At 42.4% G+C, this 18,128-nt stretch overlaps 1 protein-coding gene across 1 annotated transcript in view; it reads right to left on the bottom strand.

Moving 5' to 3' along the window:
* Positions 1–248: 248 nt before the first annotated feature.
* The window catches only part of LOC115462840 (protein hinderin-like), a 394,127-nt gene continuing 376,247 nt past the window's right edge, over positions 249–18,128 (bottom strand). Inside the window, exon 10 of the mRNA XM_030192876.1 lies at positions 249–1,552. Within this exon, the coding sequence (XP_030048736.1) occupies positions 1,321–1,552 (232 nt within the window). The 3' untranslated portion in view covers positions 249–1,320. The remainder of the gene's footprint in view (positions 1,553–18,128) is intronic.

The following is an 18,128-nucleotide window of genomic DNA, read 5'->3' as shown; positions in this document are numbered from 1 at the left end:
CTTACCGCTGCCCATTGACTTAGCGGTAAGGTTGCACGCGTTAACCGGGTGGTAATGGTGTACGCGCGTAGAATGACGATTACCGCCCAGTTTCCGCCAAGCATCAGAAAATAAAAACTATTTTCTGGTGCGCAGAGCGGACGTGCGTAAAAATCGAAATTACCTCCTGGGCCACACGGTAGCCGGGCGGTAACTCCGAATTGACGCGTGTTGGGCAAAAGGGCCCCAAAGTTTTGTGAAGGCTTATTTTCTAAGCACTTAGACTTACAAAGTCCCATAATGACCTATGTAACTGTGTAAGTCTATGTGCTTTGACAATGAGCCTCTTGATCTCATTCAAATAAAAATGTTATTGCTTACTAAGGTAACACAAGCTGACCCTGTACAAGGCTTCACATCAAAACTGCCTTACCAGCAAGGTCCCTGCATTGTTATTGTAGCAGGTTACCAGGAGAGAAAGGATGGGGAAGGAAAGAGAGAATAAAAAGAATAAAATGAGAAATCAGAATACAGAACTTTCTCTCATTGTTACGTTGCTGAACAGAATACTTGAAAGTGGTCCCTGGATAATAATCACTACAGTACAATCCATTTCAAAGTGGGAATCAACTGTTATTTTTCTGAAGATATACCCTGTCTGCTACTGTCAAGTATCTACTGTAGCAGAGTTCATCAGAAGATCCACCGCACAGGGACAAACAGGGCCACATTTACGTAAAGTCGGGTTAATTTGCATTTGCCTTCATTGTCTAGAAATTCTAACTTGGCTTGCAACCAGCAAGGGATGGAACTGGGTAGCCATATGCACCGACGCTAAAACACAGAATGGTGAAAGAGCAGCCAGCAGATTTGCTGAGATGTATTATGATACTTGCACTTCATGGTTAAATATATGGGCTGTTAAAAAGCTATTTTCCTTTGGAAAGCACCAATTACAATGCCAGTTTTATTGTATCTGCTACAATCTGCTCTGCTGCTAGGTCAGTAACAGTGTCATCTATGATACTACTCCACTCTGCTTTGCAAACTTATTAATCTTTCAAAGGAATTACTTGGCACACAAGAGGCTCCTTCCTCTATTCCACCAAAATATAACATCTTTGGATGAGGATGGCCAAAAAAGAAGAATCTTATTTATGACGTGATTTCCACATACTACATGAGATAGGACGTTAATAAAATATGCCTCGGCAAGTAGATATTGTTTTGGTTTTCCATTCAATAAGTTAAGTAAAATGATGCTTGCAATTTGTGAACAAACAAATTGTAGAAACGCAAAAATCATGTCCTTAAATCCAAAAAGAATACGCGGAATGTTCACTAGCAAATAAAGAAAATCTCTCCTAGTATCTGGTTCTCTTCTAACTCATCCTCTGGTTCAGATCTTCTAGAAACAGATGCTGTAGGTTGATTCATAGGCTTATGATGGCTCCCAATGGGTGGTGCGTGGTTTTTGTTGTTCCAGTCATATGGGTTTCTGCAGTGGGAAAGAGGTTTTGCGGCAGAGACGGGTGACCTTTCTTCCACCAGCTCCAAGAGAGACGATTCATACCTGTAGTTTGATTAGAAACAATTAAACAGTTTCATAAAAGGGTGCAAACACTGCATTGAAGTAGTCTTAGGTGTTAATTCTCTCTCTACAACCCCAACACTCCACTTGTAATCTAAGTATATCTCTGTGAGAGCAGGATTTAATTGAATCACAATAATATAAATCCAGGAAATTAAATATAAAATGACAGTTTCTAATAATTTTGGAGAGACTCATTTTTACAAAAACAACCACCATACTTTGTATCGTTTGTGGAACACTGTATAGAGGTAACCACCGCGTCAAGAAATAATGCATTATGGAAGTGACAGGTACACCTCATCTAGATAAGAATGCTTTACCATGGCATAAAGTTTTACTATATTTCGCAGACTCGTAACCACTTGTAACCACTCGCCTCCACCTACCCTCCCCTCCTCCTTTTTGCACACATTAATTGATTTGATTTGCTTACTTTATTTTTTGTCTATTAGATTGTAAGCTCTTTGAGCAGGGACTGTCTTTCTTCTATGTTTGTGCAGCGCTGCGAACGCCTTGTATCGCTATAGAAATGCTAAATAGTAGTAGTAGTAGTAGTCTCTTGTAATCAGAGGTGATATTGTGATGTCATAATGCCTCAGGCCACCAATAAGGGCCAACCTCATCAGTGATGTCACAATGGCTTGATTGTCCTATACTTGGCTCACTTTTATTACATAGCTCTTTGAGCAGGGACTGTCTTTCTTCTATGTTTGTGCAGCGCTGCGTACGCCTTGTAGCACTATAGAAATGCTAAATAGTAGTAGTAGTAGACTAGCAAAGTTCTAAAGAGACGAATCATCAAAATGCAAGTCAGGAAACGAGCATGTATCTGCTTCTCCATAACCCTGTGCTGCTGTGCAGAAACGTAAGAGTTCATCTACAGTGCAGATGGCTTCTTTGACTATGAGCTCTACTCCAGTTTCATAGGTTCTCTTAATGCAATTACAGACCATTCTCTAATAACCACCCACATATGCATCCTTCTCGCCCCAGGTAAGGTGCACACTGGCAATAATCCGGGAGACAAACAATATATTTTGAACCCCTTGTATTTATAAAGTGATTAAAAAATTTATTGCATATACCAATGTTTTAGTTTCCTCCCTCGAGGCCATATGGCGTATTTTAAAGCAACATGTTTGCTTCCAGTGTCTTAAGCATCATTATTTGCTAATGAATTAAAAATGTTCTAAAGTATTGTGCAGTTATTAGTGATGTATTGCCCTCTATATACAGTAAATTCAGCATACTGTGCCCACATTTGCTTTTCAGACTGTCACGTCTTTTTCGCTAATTGTTTTTGGATACTACAGTTATGTGTCAAATTGCTTAAGCATAACACAGAAATGGAAGAAAAGTGCAAAAACATACATTGGAATGATGGTTTTTAAGTCACAAGCAAAATCGTATGATGCAAGAGCGTGGGCTATAGTTAAATAATGGCAGGATAAGAGCAATATACACACACGGGGAGAGGAAGGGCATGGGGGAAGTTTATTTGGAATCTATTCCACCCACTACAAAGAAGAAATGTCTAAGGCAGCACAGCTCACATCCAGCACGGGGAACCAAGGATGTAACATTAGATAAAGAAATGGCGCTCTAAAGGTAACCCAAACATAAATGTAGACACTGTCTGCATATTCAACATACAGGTCCCCTTTTCACGAAACTAGCGATTCCCAAACCTGGTCCAGGAGGCACCCTAGCCGGTCAGGTTTTCAGGATATCCACAATGAATATTCATCTAGATATTTGCATGCACTGCCTCCACTGCATGCAAATCTCTCTCATGAATATTCATTGTGGATATCCTGAAACCCTGACTGGCTGGGATGCCTCCAGGACTAGGTTTGGGAACCACTGCACTAAACTGCTAAGCACACCCACACTAACATTTAATGTAGCAGCCTGAGGTTTAATGGGGAAGTTACTAAGCTGCAGTTAATAACACAACTTGCACTCAACCTTGCAACCTGTGATATTTAGCTCCGCAGGAGCATGGGGCCAATAACATACATCCTGATGGTCCCTGGGTGCCTTTTTAAAAGGACCAGAACTTTTCCAAATTAACAATACTTCCCCTCCCTCTTCAGATCCCCCACCATTGACTTCTTTTTTTTTTTGTTTTGTTTTTTGTTACATTTGTACCCCGCGCTTTCCCACTCATGGCAGGCTCAATGCGGCTTACATGGGGCAATGGAGGGTTAAGTGACTTGCCCAGAGTCACAAGGAGCTGCCTGTGCCTGAAGTGGGAATGGAACTCAGTTCCTCAGTTCCCCAGGACCAAAGTCCACTACCCTAACCACTAGGCCACTCCTCCACTTCTGAACCCAACACCCCCAGGTCTACTTCTAGTCTAAGGGGTCCAGGACAGGTGTGAGCCCAAGTCACTCCTGCCGATGCTGAGTTTAAAGTGGTGTAACATAGTAACATAGTAAATGACGGCAGAAAAAGACCTGCATGGTCCATCCAGTCTGCCCAACAAGACAAACTCATATGTGCTACTTTTGTGTATACCCTACTTTGATTTGTACCTGTCCTCTTCAGGGCACAGACCGTATAAGTCTGCCCAGCACTATCCCCGCCTCCCAACCACCAGCCCCGCCTCCCACCATTGGCTTTGGCACAGACCGTATAAGTCTGCCCAGCACTATCCTCGCCTCCCGCCACCAGCTGACTCTGCCACCCAATCTCGGCTAAGCTCCTTAGGATCCATTCCTTCTGAACAGGATTCCTTTATGTTTATCCCACGCGTGTTTGAATTCTGTTACCGTTTTCATTTCCACCACCTCCCGCGGGAGGGCATTCCAAGCATCCACTACTCTCTCCGTGAAAAAATACTTCCTGACATTTTTCTTGAGTCTGCCTCCCTTCAATCTCATTTCATGTCCTCTCGTTCTACCGCCTTCGCACCTCCGGAAAAGGTTCGTTTGCGGATTAATACTTTTCAAATATTTGAACGTCTGTATCATATCACCCCTGTTTCTCCTTTCTTCCAGAGTATACATGTTCAGGTCATCAAGTCTCTCCTCATACGTCTTGTAACGCAAATCCCTTACCATTCTCGTAGCTTTTTTTTGCACCGCTTCAATTCTTTTTACATCCTTCGCAAGGTACGGCCTCCAAAACTGAACACAATACTCTAGGTGGGGCCTCACCAACGACTTATACAGGGGCATCAACACCTCCTTTCTTCTGCTGGTCACACCTCTCTCTATACAGCCTAACAACCTTCTAGCTACGGCCACCGCCTTGTCACACTGTTTCGTCGCCTTCAGATCCTCAGATACTATCACCCCAAGATCCCTCTCCCCGTCCGTACCTATCAGATTCTCCCCGCCTAACACATACATCTCCCGAGGGTTTCTATTCCCTAAGTGCATCACTTTGCATTTCTTCGCATTGAATTTTAATTGCTAAACCTTAGACCATTCTTCTAGCTTCCTCAGATCCTTTTTCATGTTTTCCACTCCCTCCCGGGTGTCCACTCTGTTGCAGATCTTAGTATCATCCGCAAATAGGCAAACTTTACCTTCTAACCCTTCGGCAATGTCACTCACAAATATATTGAACAGAATCGGTGGTGTAGGTCTCAAAATACTATTGCTAGGCATCAAGCCCATCAGAGTGCATCTGTAGGCCATACAACCACAGGGAGCAGATCCAGTGTGGAAAGTGAACATCCTTCAGCCACCAAGATGCGTACTGGGGGAACAGCCTGCTCTTCTCCCAGAAAGCTCTGTCGGGGCCCCAACAATCCCTTCTCCAGTTAGAGAGGTCTAATAAGGAGGTCAGACGGATGGCAGGAGCAGTGGAGGATGAGCAAAGGATGTGACTGGGCTTGTAGTACCCCATACCCTGGTGGTGTCCTTGTTACTGCTGTGGCCTACTATCTGGCTGGTTGTATGAGTTATTACCATCCCTGAGCATGTAGTTGAAGGAGGACCACCATCCAGAAAGTATATGATGAGACTATTAAAAAGCACGACACACCAGGCTTTCGCTTACTACTCCACAACTGGTGCTACCATCATGGGCCAACTGAGTGAAGGCCTAGGAAACCAGAAGCACCAACACATTGGCAGCAGTGGGTGTGTATGAAGAGTGAAGTATTGTAACACCTGTGTCACAAAGTGTGCTGGACAGGGTAACATAACATAGTAGATGACAGCAGATAATGACCAGTACGGTCCATTCAGTCTGCCCGAGTAGATAAACTCATTACATAAAGGTATAAGGTGATATAACATATGTATACCTTGTTCTAAAACTTCAAATGCTGTCTTCGAAGCCCATGAAAAGTTCCACTCCAATCCATCCAAATCTATTCAGAAACGATCAGGGCACAGACCATAGAAATCTGCCCAGCACTGGCATTATTCTCCAACTTCTGAAGCTGAATCTGTCTAGCCACGATCAGGGCACAGACCGTAGAACATATGTATACTTGATCTTGATTTGTCTATTCTATTTTCAGGGCACAGACCGAAGAAGTCTGCCCGGTACTGCTCTTGTTCTAAAACTTCTAAAGCTATCATCAAAGCCCTTGAAAAGCTCGAGTCCAGCCTATCCATACCTATCTAGCAATGATCAGGGCATAGACCATAGAAGCAAATGTAGCACAGCAAGTGATGGCGCTAGATATGCCGCTCAGCACAGAAGGTCTTGCTCACAGGTACATAACTATTGATTCGTTTTATTGATATCTTAAAGCGAGATTTTGTTTTGACCCCTGATGCACGCATATGATTATGCCGAAACACAGCTGTGTCGGGTCCTCCTACTACTATAGTTGCTGGCAGTAAAGAATCATCTGATTCCTGTATGAACTTATTGACTCCACTTTTTGTTCCATCCGTGGTTTGTTCCATCTGTAGAGGTTTTTTTCCTTCTTTGCTGTGTGCTTTTAATTGTGAATAACATTGCTGTTTACATGAAAGGTGGTACATTAAACTAATCTAGGCTTGGGAAAGTTATCACTTATCCTGGGAATGAGAAACAAGAGGCACATGTACTCTTTGGACCCTGCCAGGAACTTGTGCAGTGGATTGGCTGTTGTTGGAATTAGGATGCTGGGTAGAATGTACTTTACCGCGACCCAGTTATGGCACACACCTTTATGTTTTTCTGATGGGAGGCTTCAACTGAATTAAGGCCTGTATATATTTAACAACAAAAGGCTGCGATACAGATTTGGGTAATGACGATGGTAAGTAACAATTGCCCTAAGGTGAATCCTAAGAGATGGGTCTATTTATTGAAGTGTGGCAAAATGTGTCTATCTCATTTAACTCCAGGAATCCACACAACTGTGATACAACTACTGCAGTTTGTTAATTCTTTGGTAATTTTTGCTGTGTTCCTGTTGCAACACAGGTTGATGGACTACTGCAACCTACTCCTCACTGGTCTCCCACTTAGCCACCTATCCCCCCTTCAATCCGTTCAGAACTCTGCTGCACGTCTTATCTTCCGCCTGAACCGATACACTCATATCACCCCTCTCCTCAAGTCACTTCATTGGCTTCCGATCAGGTACCGCATTCAATTCAAGCTTCTGCTACTAACCTACAAATGCACTCGATCTGCAGCCCCTCCTTACCTCTCAACCCTCATCTCCCCTTACGTTCCTACCCGTAACCTCCGCTCTCAGGAAAAATCCCTCCTTTCAGTACCCTTCTCCACCACCGCCAACTCCAGGCTCCGCCCTTTCTGTCTCGCCTCACCCAACGCGTGGAACAAACTCCCCGAGGCCATACGCAAGGCCCCCTCCCTGCCCATCTTCAAATCTCTGCTTAAAGCCCACCTCTTCAACGTCGCCTTCGGCACCTAACCTCTACACCTCTACCCAGGAAATCTAGACTGCCCAACTTGACATTTCGTTCTTTAGATTGTAAGCTCCTTTGAGCAGGGACCGTCCTTCTTTGTTTTATTTTGTACAGCGCTGCGTAACCCTAGTAGCGCTCTAGAAATGTTAAGTAGTAGTAGTAGTAGGTTGATGGACTCCCATCTCAGGCCTGCCATGTTTTAAATGGGCTGCCAAAGGAAAAAAAAAACCTAAGCCTCTGTTTGCAGCATCCCTGGTGGCCTAGTGGCTTAGGCCATGGCACTCCTCCCTACCTTCATGACTAGAGGCGTTAGAAAAAAAAAATTAAAAGTATCTCCTATTAGCCTCACTCCTTCCAGAATTCACCTCCTGACCACATGATCAGGGCAAAGAGATGCCTGCAGTTAACTGGTGCCCTTTTAGAAAATGGAACCAGAGGAGTAGGAGCAAATAGGGATTACCTTTGCTCCCTATCATCTGCCCAGGAACAGTAGGATAAGTGTGGGCAGAGGTTGTGTAGTTTCTGGAGAGCGCTGCTATTTTTTTTAAGGAGGTGGAGCTGATAAAGAGGAGCCATAGTCATAGCCATAGTTACTAACCAACAAGGGAAACTCCTAATTAGATTGGGGGGAGGGGGGCTTTCAGCCCCATTACATTTATTCCCCAGAAGCATTGGTTCATGTGTTATTGTGCTAGTGTTCCTATGGGAAATTTAAGTATGCTTCTTGAGGTGTAGTTAACATTCTTGGAATGGTACAGCTTACAAATATTAGCAGAAGTCATATTTCTTTTGCATAACAATGATCTGCCTTGCATGCCTTTTTACAGTGTGTTTGACTTTGATTTTTTTGTGTGCTAAGCTGTGTAACTGTGGTAATGCAGCCTGGTAAATAGGCCCCATTGTTAGTTTTCAAATCAGAAAGAAAGATGCAGAAGGTATTCAAGCAGTTTTTGTGCGAAATATCAAAGATCTATGGCCTTTTCCTCACACCATAAGGTACATTTCCTCCAGTTAAACCAGAAGACCTTCAAGAGGAATCCTTTCTATTTTATTTATTAGGATTTATTTACCACCTTTCTGAAGGAATTCACTCAAGGCGGTGTATAGTAAGAATAGATCAAACATGAGCAATAGGCAAAGAGGACAGCAACGTAGGAATTCTCTCTAAATCTTTATTTTATTTTTTTTGTTACATATGTACCCCGCGCTTTCCCACTCATGGCAGGCTCAATGCGGCTTACATGGGGCAATGGAGGGTTAAGTGACTTGCCCAGAGTCACAAGGAGCTGCCTGTGCCGGGAATCGAACTCAGTTCCTCAGTTCCCCAGGACCAAAGTCCACCACCCTAACCACTAGGCCACTCCTCCACAGGGTCCACCCCAACAGTTGAAAAGTACAGAGGGTGATGCAGAAATTCTGCTTCATAGCAACAGATATCACTACTTGAACAAAAATAATATTTCTTTATAGATTGTTAAAGAAACACTTCACCTCAGCCCACCTCAAAGTTAAGTTAGATTATTTTATCTGTTCCTTTGAATCCTTGGGAGCAGCTATATTCAAACTGTGTTACAAATGAACACATATGGGATGAGATTCGGTTGGGTAATGCTTTGCATGAGATATCATTTGCAACGTAATAACCAATATATACCGATCTGGCTCACCATAATAATCAATCCGGTTCACTGTGTGTGAAATAATTTACGAGTCTCTAGTTAACGTAACTGGTCCCAGGAGTTCAAAGAAATTGCTCTGGAGCTGAAAGAATTTCAAGAATAATAAGATAGCAGTAACATTTCTAACAGATGCAGGGTGAACGTTACTGCTTGGCATGTATACTTCTGAAATATAGCACAGGACACAGAGGGTACAGCTTCTTTTTAAGACTCAACCTGCTGTTAAAATGATTCACCAAGTGACAAAGGTTGTGTCCCGCTGACAAAGGCACTTGGAATAAAAGATCTGCAATATATAATTCACTGCAGCAGGCGAGAAGCATAACGACCAAGGTGCCCAGGTTTATGGCAGTGTAATTCATAAGTAGTTTGTTGAAAAGGACAAAACACATTTTCCAAAATTTAAAAAAAACCCCAAAAAGTCATAAATAAAATTAGAAACTTTTGGGTTTACGTTTTACAATTGTATAATGAAAAAAAATGTTTCTCACTTGCAACCAGTTCTCATTTTGTTTATCTCCTAAAGGTAGAAGGTAAGATTGAGATGCTCATGTCTGAATTGGAATTTAGGATCTTTGTACTTATGCACTTACCTTGGAAAGCACAGCTAGTCTTCAGGTTCAATTTTCCTCAACAGCTGTTTTAACTCTATGCTAATGCTGAATCATAATCTGGCTATGAAGTTAAAAACTCTCTCTCACTCCTTACCTCCTGGGTTCAGTATTACTTTTGACAGACTTGTTTCAGTACTAGGATTTTATTGATCAACATTTAACCTCTGAACCTCAAATAGCACATATGGCTTGTCAATGTTTTTGGGCATTGCATCAACTCAGATTCAGATCACCATTGCAACTCAACCTCCTTTATGCTTCAGTAACCTCCTGCTTGACCACTCCAATGCCAGTTATCTTCTTAAACGTTTAAAGTCCATCCAGAAAGCAGCCATTTGGCTCCTGTGTAGGACCAGTAAGTTTGGTCATGTGACTCCTTTGTTTAAACTACTCATCCTGGCTCATAAACCTCTTACTCTGACTGTACTTATCTTGCAGCCTTATTGACCCCATTTACCATGGAAAAATTAGTTCTCATTTTCTTTCCATTAGTCCAAACAGATCAATCCAGAGACTTGTGGGTTATGTCCCACTACCAGCAGGTGGAGGAGATAGCTTGAATCTCAGAGGTCTGCCATATGTGGTCATGTGCAGCCATCTATCAGTACTCTGGGATGAATACCATCCGGTCCACATTTGCTACTCTTCAATTTGTCAAATCCTTCAGCTTTATAGAGATTTCATTCAGTTTCTCTGACTCATCAGCTTTGAATACCATTTATGGCACCTGTATATCTCCCAAAACTTCCTCAGTGAAGACTGAAGCAGAGAATTCATTTAATCTCTCTGCTGTGGCTTTGTCTTTCCTGATTGCCCCTTTTACCCCTCGGTCATCTAGCGGTCCAACCGATTCTTTTGCCAGCTTCTTGCTTTTAATATACCTAAAAAAAAATTTTATTATCAGGCTTATTTTCGAAAGAGAAGGGTGCCCATCTTGTGACACAAATCGGGAGATGGGCATCTTTCTTGCAGGGTCGCCCAAATCGGCATAATCAAAAGCTGATTTTGGGCGCCCTCAACTGCTTTCCGTCGCGGGGATGATCAAAGTTCATGGGGGGCGTGTCAGCAGCGTAGCAAAGGCGAAACTGGCATGTGCTTAACACATGGGCTTCCTCAGCCAATAATGGAAAAAAGAAGGGCGTCCCTGTCGAGCACTTGGGCGACTTTACTTGGTCCATTTTTTCTTGTGACCAAGCCTCAAAAAGGTGCCCGAACTGACCAGATGACCATCAGAGGGAATCGGGGATGACCGCCCCTTACTCCCCCAGTGGTCACCAACCCCTCCCCACCCAAAAAAAAAAAACATTTTTTTTTTGGCAGCCTCAAATGTCATACCCAGATCCATGACAGCAGTATGCAGGTCCCTGGAGCAGTTTTAGTGGGAGCAGTGCACTTCAGGCAGACGGACCCAGGCCCATCCCCCCTACCTGTTACACTTGTGGTGGTAAATGCGAGCCCTTCAAAACCCACAAGAAACCCACTGTACCCACATCTAGGTGCCCCCTTCACCCTTTAGGGCTATGGTAGTGGTGTACAGTTGTGGGGAGTGGGTTTTTTTGGGGGGTTGGGGGCTCAGCACACAAGGTAAGGGAGCTATGCACCTGGGAGCAATTTGTGAAGTCCACTGCAGTGCCCCCTAGGGTGCCCGGTTGGTGTCCTGGCATGTCAGGGGGACCAGTGCACTACAAATGCTGGCTCCTCCCACCACCAAACAGCTTGGATTTCGTCGTTTCTGAGATGGGCGTCCTCAGTTTCCATTATCGCCGAAAAATGGGGATGACCATCTCTAAGGTTGACCTATATGTTGAGATTTGGGCGTCCCCGACCGTATTATCAAAATGAAAGATGGGCGCCCATCTTGTTTCAATAATATGGGTTTCCCCGCCCCTTCACGGAGCCGTCCTGCGAGGATGGCCCCAGGAAAACTTGGGCGCCCCGTTCGATTATGCCCCTCCACGTGTTTTTGCCTCCAACATAATCTTTTTTTTCAAAGTCCCCTTTGCCTTCCTTATTAGCGCTTTGCATTTGACTTGACATTCCTTATGCTGTTTCTTAATAGCTTCCTTCACCTCACTTTTTAACCATGCTGGCTGTCGTCTGGTCTTCTTTCCTCCTTTTTTAATACACAGAATAAGTTTGGCCTGGGCTTCCAGGATGATATTTTTGAACAGCATCCACACCTGATGTAAATTTTTGACCTTCGCAGCTGCTCCTCTAAGTTTTTTTTTTCACTGTTCTTCTCATTTTATCATAGTTTCCTTTTTGAAAGTTAAACGCTAACATATTGGATTTCCTGTGTATACTTACTCCAAAGCCAACATCAAATCTGATCATATTATGATCACTGCTATCAAGCAGCCTCAGCACCATTACCTCCTGCACCAGATCATGCGCTCTATCTATTAAGGACTAGGTTTAGAAATTTTCCTTCTCTTGTTTGCTCCTATACCAGCTGCTCCATAAAGCAGTCCATGATTTCATCAAGGAAGTTTACTTCCCTAGCATGCCGTGATGTTACATTTACCCAGTCAATATCGGGGTAATTGAAATCACCCATTATTATTGTGTTGCACAGTTTGTTAGCCTCCCTAATTTCTGATAACATTTCTACATCTTTCTGTTCATTCAGGCCAGGTATACTCCCTATCACTATCCTTTTCCCCTTAACACATGGAATTTCAATCCATAGGGATTCCAAGATGTTTTGTTTCCTGCAGAATATTCAATCTATTTGATTCAAGGCCCTCAACATACAATGCTACCCCTCCACCAATTCGATCCACCCTATCACTATGATATAATTTGTACCCCGGTATAACAGTGTCCCACTGTTAATCCTCCTTCCACCAGGTCTCAGAGATGCCTATTATATCTAATTTTTCATTTAGTGTGATACATTCTACCTCTCCCATCTTATAGACATTTTAAACTATGTTTGTTGCTCCTATTTACAGCTTGATTTTTTTTTAAATAAACCAAAGGAATCTCTGCAGAACCGAAACTAGAATCGTACCGAAAAACACAACAAACAGCTGAAGAAACTAAGGGCGGGCTTCTGGATTGATCTGTTTGGGACTAATGGAAAGAATATTATCAGGTGAGAACTAATTTTTCCTTCCATAGCTTCCCACAGATCAATCCAGAGACGTGTGGGATGTACCAAAGCAGTCCTCAAGTAGGGCAGGATAACCTCAACCCTGCTGTAAGAACTGACGCAACAAAAACAGCATCCTGATGCGCTGCAACATCCACTCTAAAATGCCTGGCAAAGGTATGTACCGACGCCCACGTGGCGGCCCTGCAAATGTCCTCCAAAGACACCGAATACGACTTTGCATGCGAAGAAGCTTGCGTCCTAGTAGAATGGGCCCAGATTTGTAAGGGGTGAGATCTCCCCTTAGACAAATATGCCGAAACTATCGCCTCTCGAAGCCAGTGAGCCACCGCGGCTTTTAAAGCCATACTACCATTCTTGTGAACTACAAAAAGCACAAAAAGATGGTCTGAACTCCGGAACTCGTTCATCACCTCCAGATACTGAAGAAAGATGTGCCTGATGTCCAGACAACGAAGTGCCCTAAAATCCTCACGGTAATCTTCCCTAAGAAATGCTGGTAATGCAGTGATTGGCTAAGATGAAAACGTGAAACTACCTTTGGCAAAAAGGAAGGAACCATCCAAAGGGACACCCCTGCTTCTGTGAACTGGAGAAAAGGATCCCTACATGAGAGCGCCTGCAACTCCGAGATCCTCCTGGGGTAACTGCTTGGGACATCAAGATAAGGGGGCTTGGCTGGGGGTGAGCCCGAGGGGTTTTCTGTGTGTGTGTGTGTGTGTGTGGGGTTCCAGATACACTGAACCACAGATGCTGGCCCTAACAGATGGCCTTGATGTTACCAGGTGGTAAAATAATCCTAAAATAGGCTGCACCTTTATAAAATAGGCAAAACGTATGTGCCATCCCTACTAAAAACTTATCTCTTTAACAAGGCATAATCTATATAAATAAAATCCCCCTCAGACATTCTGAATCCCCCTCAGACGTTCTGAAGCTCACCTCACTCCAACTGTGGCTCCTGACCTAGGCTATTTGGACTCCCGCACTCAGCCACGCCCATCTGCGCCCTAGGCCACGCCCCATCTGGACATAAAAACCACTCTCAACGTTCCATTGACCACTGACGTCAATGAAGCCAGTTCGTTTGTTCGAAGCTCTGTAGCACAGTCTGTGGGCCCCGCCCTCGCGTCAAACGTAATGACGTTGAGGGCGGAGCACATTCAAGGAGCCAATCAGTAGCCGAAAGCAGGAGAGAGGGCGGAACGACGAAGAGGAGGCGGGTTCGAAGCTCTGTAGCACAGTCTGTGGGCCCCGCCCTCGCGTCAAACGTCATGACGTTGAGGGCGGAGCACATTCAAGGAGCCAATCAGTAGCCGAAAGCAGGAGAGAGGGCGGAACGACGAAGAGGAGGCGGGAGAGAGGGCGCAATGTGGAAGAGGAGGCGGCCCGGCAGCGCTTCTACACACTACGAGGAAAACCTGGCTAGCGCCCGTTTCATTTCTTTCCGAAACGGGCCTTTTTTACTAGTACTCAATAATAAGAACTCCAGTGCATTACTACTCCTTGATACTTTGACTGTTTTCTGATTTACTGAATCGATTATACCCATTATGTTACACTTATTTCTTTGTATGTAATCCAATTGTTTACCTACGCTTGATTGACGCTGGCCATGATGTAATATTGTAAGCCACATTGAGTCTGAAAACAGGTGGGAAAATGTGGGCTACAAATGCAATAAATAAATACCTAGGCAGCCTGTTAGAAAATGCGCCTCTATATGTCTTTTTCAAAACAATAGTACCATCTTGCAAACAACAAGAAAATAAGCCATGTGGCTCGATCAATTTAATCTAAACTCATAGCTTATGGTTTCATCTTTATATGACTCTAAATTTAATTCTAGCTCACCTGAGTGCCTCACATGAGTTTTGTATTGACTCTGTTTTGGTATCTGTTCAAAACACAACTACAGTATTGTTATTTCCTATTTTAATTATATTATTATCTTTTTAGTCCTGGTATGATCTGTGAAGGATTAATTTCCAATAAAAGGTTATTATTTTTGTTTAAGCCAACTGATGTTGAAAACAATAAATAGAATGTTTTTCCCAAAAAAGGTAATTGGGTTCTTGTCACACTGTTGATTGATGAAAAATTGATGATATACCACCAAAACTTACATGGTTCAGGTGCACTGAACAATTTCTGAAGAATATTTTCACTATTTTAATATAATTTTCTGTCAGATTCCTATTTATGAATTAAAAAAAAATTAAATGAGTGTGCTTGTGTACTAAACCTTTCCTCTCTAATATCAAGCTTAGAATAGAAGATGATCAAAAGACTTTTCATGACCAAGGCTAAATTTAAAATAAATGCCTGCCTATTTACTAGTGCATTGTTTTGATTAAACTGCTTACATCAAGTTCAATTAGAAAGCTTATTTATATTAAAAAAGATCATTTAATTCTGAATTTTAATGAGGTTGGCAATTATAGTGCACATTTGCTAATTAACATTCGTGGCAGCTCTTGGTCCAGGTCTCATCCTTGTGTATGGGACAAAATGACATTAAGTGGGCCTTTTACAAAGGCACGCAAGCATGCGCTAAACACTAGGGATGCCCATATATTCCTATGGGCATCTCTAGCATTTAGCGTGTGCTCAAAATACTACCGCGCCTTTGTAAAAGACCCCCTAAGTTAGCAGTCATGCACATTCAATGAAACAAGGATCACAGTAAGCCCATGTTGCTTATCCTAGTTTACCTAGTTTGCTTCAGTCCTCAAACCTTTTCTTGCAATTAACTGTTTACACATACCCTTTTGCTCTCAGACTATCAAGTCTGGTATTCAGTTCTTAATTGCTTAGCTTGGCTTTTTGCCCTAACTGCATTCACATTAAGAAACTAAGCAAAAGATGTGAATTAATTTCCTAGGATGTTAACAATTAGTAATTTCATAAGACTATTATACTCAAAAAAATTACTATCTCTGGTGCAGATACAAAAAAAAATTTCAACTTATAAAAAATCTACTCAACACAGACCCAGTAACAACATCACCTTCAAACCGCCCTTCTGCTGACCAGTTAGCTAAATACTTCAACGACAAAATAATCTTTGTAAATCAATTTCTCAAGACTATCTCACTGTCGACAACTTTCTTGATGAACTGGACCCTGGATCTGATGAAGTACCAGTTGACCGATATTGGACTAATTTTACCCCCCTTACCACTGAAGAAGTCACCAAAACCATCTCTAAATTCTCCAGGTCTTATTGCCAACTTGACCCTTGTCCCAACTATCTTTTGAAAGATGCCCCTTCATGTTTTATCTCTGATCTCACCACCCATTTAAACTTCCTACTCCAACGAGTCTCCTTCCCCACCAGACATGGTAATATTTTACTTACACCTATACCAAAAAACCTAAAAAAACCTGCCAACGATATTACCAACTACCGTCCAATTGCCTCCATCCCTCTAATCACAAAATTAATGGAAAAAAGAGTGACCCTACAACTCAACGAATATATTCAGAAATTCTCCATCCTGCACAAATCGCAGTCGGGCTTCCGTTCGGCTCATAGAACTGAAACTGTCCTTCTTACCTTAATAAAATATGAAAGCGCAAAACCCCTTAGAGAGAAGCTCCATTGGCTTCCAGTTAAAGAACGTACTGTTTTCAAAGTTTGCACTCTGGTTCTTAAAGTCATTCATGGTAATGCTCCGGCATACATGCCAGACCTTATTGATTTGCCATCCAGGAACGCTAAAAGATCAGCACGCACATTCCTGGGTCTTCATTTCCCTAGTTGTAAAGGTCTAAAATACAAACTAGTACATGCGTTCTGCTTTTCCTACATTGGCACGCAGCTGTGGAATGCATTACCACTTGATCTGAAAACTATTCACGACCTAACCAACTTTCGAAAATCACTAAAGACTTTTCTTTTCAAGAAGGCTTACCATAACAATTAACAATAGGAATTCCAATGCACCACTACTTACTTGATAATCTGTTTTCTGATTTATTGAATTGATTATATCCATTGTTACACTTTTTTTGTATGTAACCAATTGTTTATCTACTCTTGAATGGCGCCTGCCATGATGTAATATTGTAAGCCACATTGAGTCTGCAAATAGGTGGGAAATGTGGGGATACAAATGCAACAAATAAATACATAAATATCCAAATTGGGAGCCAGTACAGTTTTTCGCGGAGGTGTTTTGCGCTTTCAAATCACGTTTTTCCGAATATAAGCCTAGCTGCCGTGTTTTAAGCAGTCTGGAGTTTCTTTAAGGTTTTTCAATTATTTTTTTTTTCTTTTTCAATTAGTATCTATACGTAGTGCACATTTTTGTTTGGGTGTACTACCTTTAGGAACATTAATTGCAACCACACACTTCCTATAATTTGATATTAATCTTTCATATCACCGTTGAGGAATCTTAGTCCACTCTTTACACAACAGCTTTAATTCAGACACATTTGTAGGTTTTCGTGCACAAACTGCTCATTTTAGGTCCTGCCACTGTATTTCTACTGGGTTCAAGTCAGTACTTTTGAATAGGCCAATCCAAAACTTTAATTTTATTTTTCCTCAGCCATTCAGATGTGGACTTACTTTTGTGTTTTGTATCACTGTTTTGTTACACAACCCAATAATGGTTCAACTTCATCTCAAAGACAGATGACCAGACATTCTCCTTAAGAATTTTCTGGTGCAGAGCAGAACTCATGGTTCGTTTAATAATGGTAAGTTTTCCAGGTCCTGAGGCACACCAATAAATGATACTAGAACCGACTAGCTTTGACTCTTGAGAGTCTGCTTTAATGGTTTCCGAGTTATTTCCCCTCCTTTTCTAGCTTTGACTCTTGAGAGTCTGCTTTAATGGTTTCTGAGTTATTTCCCCTCCTTTTCTAAGTCTGAAAAATTGTAGATTTAACTATTGGAATCAGGTCCACAGTGGATGTTGTGTATGCAGCAAAGTGTCCCCACACTATCACATTTCCACCACCATGTTTGACTGTTGGTATGATGTTCTTACTATGGAATTCTGTGTTTGATTTACACCAGACATGAGACCTGTGTTGTCTGAAGAGTTCTACTTTTAACTCATCTGTCCACAGAACATTATCCCAAAAGGCCTGTGGATCATCCAAATGTGTTTTTGCAAATGTGAGATAAGCATTGATGTTACACTTGGATAGCAGCAGTTTTGCCTTGCAATACTCTTCCATGATTCCCATTATTTCCCAGTCTGCTTCATATTGTGGAGTCATGAACACTGCCCTTAGCTGTGGATGTTCCTCTGGGAAGTTTTGTAACTTCCTGGATGAGTTGTCACTGCACTCTTGGAG

The sequence above is a fragment of the Microcaecilia unicolor genome, chromosome 2 (assembly GCF_901765095.1).
Source record: "Microcaecilia unicolor chromosome 2, aMicUni1.1, whole genome shotgun sequence".
Taxonomy (NCBI): domain Eukaryota; kingdom Metazoa; phylum Chordata; class Amphibia; order Gymnophiona; family Siphonopidae; genus Microcaecilia; species Microcaecilia unicolor.
The sequence above is the reverse complement of the archived record's forward strand: the minus strand, read 5'-3'. Positions and strand labels throughout refer to the sequence as shown.